The sequence below is a fragment of the Salvelinus alpinus genome, chromosome 19, assembly GCF_045679555.1.
Source record: "Salvelinus alpinus chromosome 19, SLU_Salpinus.1, whole genome shotgun sequence".
In the NCBI taxonomy this organism is placed as follows: Eukaryota; Metazoa; Chordata; class Actinopteri; order Salmoniformes; family Salmonidae; genus Salvelinus; species Salvelinus alpinus.
Genome location: NC_092104.1, coordinates 43,599,014 through 43,611,080, shown reverse-complemented (window position 1 = coordinate 43,611,080; position 12,067 = coordinate 43,599,014). Strand labels below are relative to the sequence as shown.

Sequence of the window (12,067 nt, the reverse complement as noted above, 5' to 3'; positions counted from 1 at the left end):
TTTTCCCTCATTTTGTCTGTCATAGTTAAAGTGTACCTATGATGAAAATTACAGGCCTCTCTCATCTTTTTAAGTGGGAGAACTTGCACAATTGGTGGCTGACTAAATACTTTTTTGCCCCAATGTAGGTAGGGATAAAGTGACTAGGCAATGGGATAGATAATAAACAGTAACAGCAGTGTGCAGTATTTGATGAGGCAAAGTAGTTTGTGCAAAAAGGGTCAATGTAGCTATTAGTTAACTATTTAACTAACTATTTAGCTGTAGGCCGTCATTATAAATAAGAATGTGTTATTAACTGGCTTGCCTATTTAAATAAAGGTTAAATAAAACAATTCTAAAATTAAAAGCAGTTTTATAGCTTAGGTATAGGAGCTGTTCAGTGGTACCGCTTACCGTGTGGTAGCAGAGAGAAAAGTCTATGACTTGGGTGGCTGGAGTCTTTGACAATTTTTAGGGCCCTAGGTCCTTCCTCTGACACCGCCTGTTATAGAGGTCCTGGATGGCAGGGAGCTCGGCCCCAGTGATGTCCTGGGCCGTCCGCACTACCCTCTGTAGCGCCTTGCGGTCGGATGCCAAGCAGTTGCCATACGAAGCGGTGATATAGCCAGTCAAGATGTTCTCAACGGTGCAGATGTGAATGCTATGGGACGATAGTTATTTAGACAGGTTACCTTGACGTTACCTTGGCCACATACCCATGTACGAGTGCAATACCCATAAGGTAAAGATTCCATGACACTAATCCATTTCTCAATGTATCTCTAGTGATTCTACCTGTCCTGGTTGTGTTATGCAGAGTGGTCCAAGTCGTCTGACCTGGCAATGACCTCAGGGAGCAGAGAGAGGTGTCAGGCCAGGAAGACAGTCAAGATTTTGGAGGGGAGTTCTTCAGATGCTGTAAGACAGACAGACAGACGTCTGAACACTGAATCTGTTCAATCATATATCCAAACTGCATCAGCCATTTACTACTAGGTCCTGCACAGTGCCAGTCTAACGGATCCATAGCTATTTATATCAGTACATGTAAAGCTGTGTATAGGCCATGTATATCGATTGATTTGAGATGACCCTTCATTGACCTCTTTTCTCTCAGGTGAAACAGGTGGACTCTTACCTCTCTGACGTGTGCAGGAAGAGGAGGCGCAGGGGAGGAGAGCCTGTATGCTGGTCTGCATCTGCTAGCCTCAACAAGTTCAGTATGTGTCAATGTGCAGTTCCCATAGAGACAGAAACAGGGCACACCTCCTTTCTTTGCCATAGATCATTTCTGTGACAGCATGCTAAAGCTGCTCTCCATCTCTATGACAGTGCTCTACCCAAAATGTCTGAATGTACCCTAACCTAAAGCTATGGATATATCCTACACTCTTATAAAAAAGGGTTACAAAAGGATTCTTCGGCTGTCCCCATAGGAGAACCCTTTCTGGTTGCAGGTAGAAGGCTTTTCTGTTTCCATGTCGAACCCTCTGTGTAAAGAACCCTTTTAGGTTCTAGATAGCACCTTTTTTCTGATAGTGTTGATGAACTGCACCTAATTGACTTCATATCAGCTTTTGACGAATCACCATTATCGTTTCACCAAACACCCTCTCATGTCAATATTGTTACAGATTTTGAACCCCTGGATTCTTTGCAGAAAGAACATTTTTCACATCAGGTAAGATTTTATGTTGTGTATAAGCAGATATATTTCCTGTATTATAAACATGTTAAAGGTCCAATGCAGTCGTTTTTATCTCAATATCAATTAATTTCTGGGTAACAATGAAGTACCTTAACTGTGATTGTTTTCAGTTAAAATGGTAAAAAAAAAAGCTTCTTAGCAATAGGCAATTTCTCAAGCAAGAATTTTTCTACGACAGAAAATGTGCTGTTATTGGCAGAGCAGTTTGGAATTCTTTCGTATTTGTCTATTAACTAATTTACTGTGTAGTGATGTCATCTTGGAAGGCCAAAACTCCATCCCACCTAAACAGGCTGAAATGTCAGTCTTTTCAAACAGCTCTTACACTAAAAGGTCATTATCATAATTTTCACAATTTCATAGTATTATTCCAACCTCGTAGTGTGAAAATATATACAAAAAACAGGGGAATCACGTTTTTGACTGCACTGGGCCCTTAAGTAATAAAAACGTGGAGATGTATACTGTATAGCGATATCTCTATATAGGTTGAAGACTGTTTAAAAATGTTCAGCTAAGATTATGACTGCGTTCCAAGCTGACTACATTGCAGTTGCCTGCCAGATCTCACAGCATCTGGATAGTTGTTTAATTATCAGCTAACCATATCATATTTTTTTGCCTTAAATTTCTATTTTCTAAATTTCTATTTTCCCCACCACTGATCTACAGTTTACTCCACAAAATGATGTCATCAGAAATGAATGCAACATTTTTAACCAAGACTTCTTGATTGCAAAGGTATTCACACCCCTTGCTGTGACACATCTAAATACATTCAGGAGCAAATATTTTCATAAAGAATCACAATTTCTTGATTGGGGTCCATCTGTTTGCAAAAGTAGTGGCTCTCTTAATTTGAGAGCAACTTCCTCTGCCTATCAAGTGCAGACGGTGTGAAGTAACAATGTTTATTGTAACAACAAGGCAAACAACAGGTCATGGCAGGTAAGAGTCGATAATCCAGAGTAGGAGCAAAGGTGCAGGACGGAAGGCAGGCTCAGGGAGAGGGAGAGGCAGAGTTCAGTAAGTCAGGCGGGCGGGTACAGGGTCAGGGCAGGCAAGGGTCAAAAACCAGGAGGACGAGAAAAAGAGAGGCTGGGAAAAGACAGGAGCTGACAGGACAAACGCTGGTAAGCTTGACAAAAAAAGACGAACTGGCCCAGACTGACAGAAAACACAGGTATAAATACCCAGGGGATAAGTGGGGAAGATGGGTGACACCTGGAGGGGGGTGGAGACAAGCACAAGGACAGGTGAAACAGATCAGGGCGTGACACTGCCTCTATAACGTCAGAGGATAGTGTATAGAGAATATTGCTATACATCAATCATTTCCAACCAAACTGACTGAGCTTGAGCAATTTTGACAAGAACAACAGATATTATTTTGGCCTAAAAGTTGTACAAAATTGGTGGAATATTATTCAAAATGATTCACAGCTGTCACGCCCTGACCATAGTTTGCTTTGTATGTTTATATGTTTTGTTTGGTCAGGGTGTGATCTGAGTGGGCATTCTATGTTGTATGTCTAGTTTGTCTGTTTCTGTGTTTGGCCTGATATGGTTCTCAATCAGAGGCAGGTGTTAGTCGTTGTCTCTGATTGGGAACCATATTTAGGTAGCCTGTTTTGTCATTGTGGGTTGTGGGTTGTGGGTGATTGTCTATGTTTTGTGTTCAGCACTATTTTCTATATAGTGTCACGTTCGTTTTGTTGTTTTTGTAAAGTTTGGTTAAGTGTTCTTCGTTATAATAAATAGAAGATGTATTCATATCACGCTGCGCCTTGGTCCTCCTCTCTTCCACATTACGACGAACGTGACAACAGCTGCAATTGCTGCCAACGATTCTTCCAGCAAGTATTAACTCTGGGGTGTGAAGACCTTTGCAATCAAGATATCAGTTAGTTATTATTGTTAGTCATTTTTGAAATGTTTTATACATTTTCTTTCACTTTGAAAATGTAGAGTAAGTTGTGTTGATCGGAAGGAAAAAAAATCTAATTTAATAGTTTAAAATAAATATTTAAGGCAGCAGTATGTGCACACTGTGCAAGAGGTGTGTAGACTTTCACTAGGCACTGTAGCAATCTGATGCCCGACTGTGCAGTCGATGACATAGCAATCAACTATTGGTTGATGCAATGCAACAACTGTTATGCATGCTCTGCTCTTGTCCTGTAGGACTCCAGTCAGTCCGTGTGGACCAGCTGGGCCTGCTCTGTCAGCCGCAGGTCCTCGTAAGTCTGCATGGGGCGGAACGAGCTTATGAGATCACATGTACTGTACATGTACCCTTTTTACACTATCTCTGTTCGGCTTAGTAGTGTAAAAAGCCCAAATGGAGTCCAACCTGGGTTCAAAAATGTTATTGAACTTTCAAATACTTTCAGTGTTTGATTGAGCCTACCTGGAGTGACAGATGGGCGGGGTTTACTGTGTTTGTACTATCCCATTGGTTCCATTGCGCCAGGCAAGATCAATCAACCACAGCTAGTGATTGGCTAGCAGTTAGCGAGCAGCTAGTATTTGAAAGAAAACACATTTGATCTCAGGTCTGCATGGAGTAGTGGTGGAATTGTGGAGAAAGTAGTCATTGTGGAAGTACTGAAGTTGTGTATAGTAGGATAGTTTTATCAGTTCTGTATGTTCTTCTGTTTTAGAGTGCAGGGTGGGATCGCACCTGAAGGTAGGTAACCTGACTCAAGTCTAGATAAATAGCTTGTATGTAAAAAAATTATATATTAGTTTTCCCTCTCATTCTTTTTCTCATCTTTCCCCTCTGCTAGAATATTCACCTTCCAAATCAAAGTCGTAATTGTTAACTGTAATTTTTCATTTTGTTCTGTTCTTTGTTACCTCTGTGTTTGTCTGTTACATTTCAATCGATGGAAGACCTGGACCCACACTACTCAGGTACTCCCCAACAATCACATAAATCATATTTAAAAATATAGCTGCAAGCAGCAATGAATGGTGTTCACAGGTTGACAGATAGGACACAAGATCAGTTGGATAACAAAGTAAGCACTTTATCATGTATGAACTATCTTCCTTTATGTGCAAACAGTGAAAGCATTACCATGTTTATCTCTCAATACCACAAGGATGACACTAGCAGGACCAGATTACAGAACGGGCACAAAGGGCACGTGCCCTGTGGTCCCCGACCTCCGGGGGCCCCCAACCAAATGTATTTATTCATTTTTTGGGTTGTGGGCCCCCTGGAGGTCGGGGCCCCCCCAGATAGCATATGATAGCAAAATGTGTTGAATTGCAGGAAATTAGCTTTAAAAATGTTAAAAATATTCCACTATATATGTCCATTAATATGTTATTAACATATCATGTGTCATAAAAATAGATAATTTCTTCACTACACGCAAATACCAGCGTTACTGCATCTCATTTCCTTGTTGTAAGCAAAACACAATATCTAGAATTCATAGCGATTTCAGGACATTGTACCGCCCCGTTGAAGGTGGATCCAGTTGATGTTGAGAAATAGCAAAATGTCTGTGTTTGTAACCAGCACTTTCGGCCAGATGGGGTTGCCAGGTCGTCAAGTGTTGAAAAGTGAAGCTATTCCATCGATTTTTCCCATCAAAAAAAGAAGGCATCCGATCAGCCAGCATCAGCGCAGCAGAAAAGAAGTCAAGCTGAGGTAACGTAGCTAACATTACCTAGCTAATTAGCTAGCGAACTACATTTGTTTATCTAAACCAACATCTAGCTAGCTAGCTAGATTTAATAATATGCTTGCTAGACATTCCAAAGCAAATCAATATAATTAGCCAGCTGCTATCTGGCGACGTGATTTGTATCTTTGCAAGCTAACGTTAGCTTCGTTAGGTTACGTCAGTTACAGCCTACCGCACCGTATCTAACCGTTAGCTAGCTAGCTAACTACCGGAGAGGCTGACCACGTTTTTTTTAATGAGCTAACATGACCAAGTATTTAGAGTCCGATCCCATCAACATCAAGCTCAGCACTATGGCTCCATGATGAGCAGATACAGTGCATTCAGAAAGTAGTCAGACCCCTTGACTTTTCTCATATTTTGTTACAGTATAGCCTTATTCTAAAATGCATTAAATTAATTGTTTTCCTAATCAATCTACACACAATACCCCATAATGACAAAGCAAAACCATTTTTTTTTTAAACGTTGCAAATGTATTAAAACAAAAAAACAGAAATACCTTATTTACATAAGTATTCAGACCCTTTGTTATGAGACTTGAAATTGAGCTCAGGTGCATCCTGTTTCCATTGATCATCCTTGAGATGTTTCTACAACTTGATTGCAGTCCACCTGTGGTAAATGCAGGGTTGGTCCAACAAAGCCAGAACCCCCTGATGGGAGAGCATAATATACAAAGAAAATCTCAAAGCTGCTAATGAGAACCTTGACGACCTTGTACCTAGCCGGTGTGGATTCTGGTGGGGTACCCCCACCCAGGTAGTGGTAGCGCTGACAACACTGGCTGCAGTAACCTATGGGGAGGGGGTCACACTTGGACAATCAGAGAGAGGTTAAATTATTGTGACCCTGGTGGCACAAAATAATCAAAGGTCTGACTGCACAGAGGTGCTTGGGAAAATGGTCACAACGGGGGACCAATGTGTGTGTTTCAGGGGAAGGGGGTGTATCTGATCTCCATCACCTAGGACTTGACATTGGTTAATCAAATCTCCCCATTTTTGCAAATGTTCTCAATCTTGCATGCTTTCTCAAACAGCTGTAACTGTATATGCATTCGTAAATCAAGTCCTTTCTTGAGTTGAGCTCTGGGATGTAACAACTGTTAAGCATATGCACTTATGGTTGATTGTGGGGGAAAGGGGTTGAGTATGTAAGTGTGTGTGTGTGTATCCCTCTGTTGCTAGGGGGTAAGAATGTTAGGGACAATATCTGGCCAAAATCTAAACTGCACCTGGCCTTTGTCTTGCATTTCAAAGATGATGGTACAAAAAAAATATTATTATATATTTTTTTGTATTATCTTTTACCAGATCTAATGTGTTATATTCTCCTACAATCCTTTAACGTTTCCACAAACTTCAAAGTGTTTCCTTCCAAATGGTACCAAGAATATGCATATCCTTGCTTCAGGACCTGAGCTAAAGGCAGTTAGATTTGGGTATGTCATTTTAGGCGAAAATTGGAAAAGAAAGGGGCCAATCCTTAAGAGGTTTTAAGTCTGGGAAAACTCCAGGGCTGGATGGCATACCAGTTGAGGTATACCAAACTTTTTTTGATATACTCAGATGACTGTTATTAGCATGTTTTAACCACTCTTATGTAAATGGTGGATTATCGGACACTCAACAAGAAGGTCTGAATTCATTATTACTGAAACAGGATACAAGTGGTACATATATTTAGATCCAGTACATTTAAAAAAATTGGAGGCCCCTTACAATGTTGTGATGCAAAAATTCTAGCAAAATATATAGTACATAACATCTGGTGCCGACAGAGATGGCCGCCTCGCTTCGCGTTCTCAGGAAACTATGCAATATTTAGTTTTTTTATGTATTATTTCTTACATTGTTACCCCAGGAAATCTTAAGTTTTATTACATACAGCCGGGAGGAACTATTGGATATAAGAGCAACGTCAACTTACCAACATTACGACCAGGAATACGACTTTCCCGAAGAGGATCCTCTGTTTGGTCCACCACCCAGGACAATGGATCGGATCCCAGCCGGCGACCCAAAACAACGGCGCCGTAGGAGGAGCAGAAGAAGCGGTTTTCTGGTCAGGCTCCGTAGACGGGCACATCGCGCACCGCTCCCAAGTTTACTACTCGCCAACGTCCAGTTTCTTGACAACAAGGTAGACGAAATCCGAGCAAGGGTTGCCTTCCAGAGAGACGTTAGAGATTGTAACGTTCTTTGTTTCACGGAAACGTGGCTCACTTGAGACACGCTATCGGAGTCGGTACAGCCACCTGGTTTCTTCACGCATCGCGCCGACAGAAACAAACATCTCTCTGGTAAGAAGAAGGGCGGGGGGGTATGCCTTATGATTAACGAGACGTGGTGTGGTCATAACAACATACAGGAACTCAAGTCCTTTTGCTCACCTGACCTAGAATTCCTTACAATCAAATGTCGACCGCATTATCTACCAAGAGAATTCTCTTCGATTATAATCACAGCCGTATATATCCGCCCCAAGCAGACACATCGATGGCCCTGAATGAACTTCATTGTACTCTATGTAAACTGGAAATCACATATCCTGAGGCTGCATTCATTGTAGCTGGGGATTTTAACAAGGCTAATCTGAAAACAAGACTCCCCAAAAAATTTCAGCATATCGGATGCACTACCCGGGCGGGGAAAATCCTGGACCATTGTTACTCTAACTTCCGCGACGCATACAAATCCCTGCCCGCCCTCCTTTCGGAAAATCTGACCGCGGCTCTATTTTGTTGCTCCCAGCCTATAGACAGAAACTAAAACAGGAAACGCCCGTGCTCAGGTCTGTTCAACGCTGGTCTGACCAATCTGATTCCACGCTTCAAGATTGCTTCGTTCACGTGGACTGGGATATGTTCCGCATAGCGTCGGACAATAACATTGATGAATACGCTGATTCGGTGAGCGAGTTTATTAGCAAGGTCATCGGTGATGTTGTACCCACAGCAACTATTAAAACCTTCCCCAACCAGAAACCGTGGATTGATGGCAGCATTCGTGCAAAACTGAAAGCGCGAACCACTGCTTTTAATCATGGCAAGGCAACCGGAAACATGACCGAATACAAACAGTGTAGCTATTCCCTCCGCAAGGCAATCAAACAAGCTAAGCGTCAGTATAGAGACAAAGTAGAGTCGCAATTCAACGGCTCAGACACGAGAGGTATGTGGCAGGGTCTACAGTCAATCACGGACTACAAAAAGAAAACCAGCCCCGTCGCGGACCATGATGTCCTGGTCCCAGACAAACTAAACAACTTCTTTGCTCGCTTTGAGGACAATACAGTGCCAACGACACGGCCCGCTACCAAAACCTGCGGGCTCTCCTTCACCGCAGCCAATGTGAGTAAAGCATTTAAACGTGTCAACCCTTGCAAGGCTGCCGGCCCAGACGGCATCCCTAGCCGCATCCTCAGAGCAAGCGCAGACCAGCTGGCTGGTGTGTTTACGGACATATTCAATCAATCCTTATCCCAGTCTGCTGTTCCCCCATGCTTCAAGAGGGCCACCATTGTTCCAGTTCCTAAGAAAGCTAAGGTAACTGAGCTAAATGACTACCACCCGTAGCACTCACCTCCGTCATCATGAAGTGCTTTGAGAGACTAGTCAATGATCATATCACCTCCACCCTACCTGACACCCTAGACCAACTCCAATTTGCTTACCGCCCCAATAGGTCCACAGACGACGCAATCGCAATCACACTGCACACTGTCCTAACCCATCTGGACAAGAGGAATACCTATGTAAGAATGCTGTTCATCAACTACAGCTCAGCATTTAACACCATAGTACCCTCCAAACTAGTCATTAAGCTCGAGACCCTGGGTCTCGACCCCGCCCTGTGCAACTGGGTCCTGGACTTCCTGACCAGGCCCCCAGGTGGTGAGGGTAGGAAACAACATCTCCACCCCGCTGATCCTCAACACTGGGGCCCCACAAGGGTGCATTCTCAGCCCTCTCCTGTACTCCCTGTTCACCCATGACTGCGTGGCCATGCACGCCTCCAACTCAATCATCAAGTTTGCAGACGACACTACAGTGGTAGGCTTGATTACAAACAACGACGAGACGACCTACAGGGAGGAGGGGAGGGCCCTCTGAGTGTGGTGTCAGGAAAATAACCTCTCACTCAACGTCAACAAAACAAAGGAGATGATCGTGGACTTCAGGAAACAGTAGAGGGAGCACCCCGCTATCCACATCGACTGGACAGTAGTGGAGAAGGTGGAACGTTTTAAGTTCCTCGGCGTACACAACACGGACAAACTGAAATGGTCCACCCACACAGACAGTGTGGTGAAGAAGGCGCAACAGCTCAATAATCTGAGTACAGCGTTCAGCCACCAAAGCAAGCCATACAGTTACCCGCCAATTTGTGGAGTCAACAAAAGTCAGAAATAGCATTATAAATCTTCACTTACCTTTGCTGATCTTCGTCGGAATGCTCTCCCACGAACAAAACGGAGGTAATGGAACTCTTTTGACTGGGAGCACTTCCACAAGGAATGTTTGTTTTGTTCGATTATGTCCAAATACCTCCGTTTTGTTCGCACGTTTAGTTCACTATTACAAAGGCACAATGCGCGAGCGCAAAATCCAGACGAAAAGTCAAAATAGTTCCATTACAGTTTGTAGAAACATGTCAAACGATGTTTACAATCAATCCTTAGGGTCTTTTTATAATAAATCTTCAATAATATTCCAACCGGACAATAGCGTATTCATTACAGAGGAAAAAGAAGGAACGGCGCGCCCGCGTGACCGCGCATTAAACAACTCATTGGCCTCAGCCTAGTCCACTTGTTGAAACAGCTCTTATTCGACCCCCTTCCTCAATAGAAGCCTCAAACAACTTTCTAAAGACTGTTGACATCTGCTGGAAGCCTTGGGAAGTGTAATCTGGCCCCATACACACAGCATATTTGATAGGCAATCACTTAAATGAAACTACAAACCTCAGATTTCCCACTTCCTGGTTGGATTTGTCCTCACAGAGATTACTCACAGAGATTATTTTAACAGTTTTGGAAACTTTAGAGTGTTTTCTATCCAACTCTACTACCTATATGCATATCATAGCTTCTGGGCCTGGGTAACAAGCAGTTTACTCTGGGCACCTTATTCATTCAAGCTACTCAATACTGCCCCCCTTTCCCAAAGAAGTTAACGAGAGAATCACTGACATGATGTCAGCTGGTCCTTTTGTGGCAGGGCTGAAATGCAGTGGAAATGTTTTTGGGGGATTTAGTTCATTTGCATGGCAAAGAGGGACTTTGCATTTAATTGCAAGTCATCTGCTCATTCTTCATAACATTCTGGAGTATATGCAAATTGCCATCATACAAACTGAGGCAGCAGACTTTGAAGATTAATATTTGTGTCATTCTCAAAACATTTGGCCACGACTGTACACTACCATTCAAAAGTGTGGGATCACTTAGAAATGTCCTTGTTTTTGAAAGAAAAGCAATTTTTTTTGTCCATTAAAATAACATCAAATTGATCAGAAATACAGTGTAGACATTGTTAATGTTGTAAATGACAATTGTAGTTGGAAATGGCAGATTTTTTATGGAATATCTACATAGAGGCCCATTATCAGCAACCATCACTCCTGTGTTCCAATGGCATGTTGTGTTAGCTAATCCAAGTTTATCATTTTAAAAGGCTAATTGATCATTAGAAAACCCTTTTGCAATTTTGTTAGCACAACTGAAAACTGTTGTTCTGATTAAAGAAGCAATAAAACTGGCCTTCTTTGGACTAGTTGAGAATCTGGAGCATCAGCATTTGTGGGTTTGATAACAGGCTCAAAATGGCCAGAAACAAAGTACTTTCTTCTGAAACTTGTCAGTCTATTCTTGTTCTGAGAAATTAATACTATACCATGCGAGAAATTGCCAAGAGACTGAAGATCTCGTACAACGCTGTGTACTACTCCCTTCACAGAACAGCGCAAACTGGCTCTAACCAGAATAGAAAGAGGAGTGGGAGACCCCGGTGCACAACTGAGCAAGAGGACAAGTACATTAGTGTTAGTTTGAGAAACAGACTCCTCACAGTCCTCAACTGGCAGCTTCATTAAATAGTACCCGCAAAACACCAGTCTCAACGTCAACAGTGAAGAGGCGACTCCGGGAGGCTGGCCTTCTAGGCAGAGTTCCTCTGTTCAGTATCTGTGTTTTTTTGCCCATCTTAATATTTTCTTTTTATTGACCAGTCGGAGATATGGCTTTTTCTTTGCGACAAAATATTAAAGAAAAAATTGAAGAGTGGGAGAAACTCCCCAGATACAGGTGTGCCAAACTTGTAGCGCTATACCGAAGAAGACTCAAGGCTGTAATCGCTACCAAAGATGCTTCAACAAAGTACTGAGTAAAGGGTCTGAATACTTATGTAAATGTTATATTTAATTTTTTCCCCAAACAATTAAAAAAACCTGTTTTTGGTTTCTCATTATGGGGTATTGTGTGTGGATTGATGAGGGGAAAAAACTATTTAATTAATTTAGAATAAGGCTGTAACGTAACAAAATGTGAAAAAAGTCAATGGGTCTGAATACTTCCCGAACGCACTATAAATATACTGAGGCATGAACATGGTCCATGTTTTGTTGTCATAGTTGGTGTATTTACAAGTAAGCTACAACTTCTACTGTAG

At 42.2% G+C, this 12,067-nt stretch overlaps 1 protein-coding gene across 10 annotated transcripts in view; it reads left to right on the top strand.

Annotated features, from left to right (window-relative positions):
• Positions 1 to 12,067, top strand: part of LOC139545671 (transient receptor potential cation channel subfamily M member 7-like) — a 78,118-nt gene that overhangs the window by 55,048 nt on the left and 11,003 nt on the right. For 8 of the 10 annotated variants that reach the window (XM_071353672.1, XM_071353671.1, XM_071353669.1 and 5 more), the window contains 6 exons: positions 800 to 900; positions 1,100 to 1,202; positions 1,617 to 1,663; positions 3,875 to 3,930; positions 4,354 to 4,379; positions 4,586 to 4,606. In XM_071353672.1, coding sequence (XP_071209773.1) covers positions 800 to 900; positions 1,100 to 1,202; positions 1,617 to 1,663; positions 3,875 to 3,930; positions 4,354 to 4,379; positions 4,586 to 4,606 — 354 coding nt within the window. Of the gene's footprint in view, positions 1 to 799; positions 901 to 1,099; positions 1,203 to 1,616; positions 1,664 to 3,874; positions 3,931 to 4,353; positions 4,380 to 4,585; positions 4,607 to 5,222; positions 5,355 to 12,067 lie in introns of those variants that run through there. The other 2 variants (XR_011669109.1, XR_011669110.1) reach the window with 2 other exon arrangements.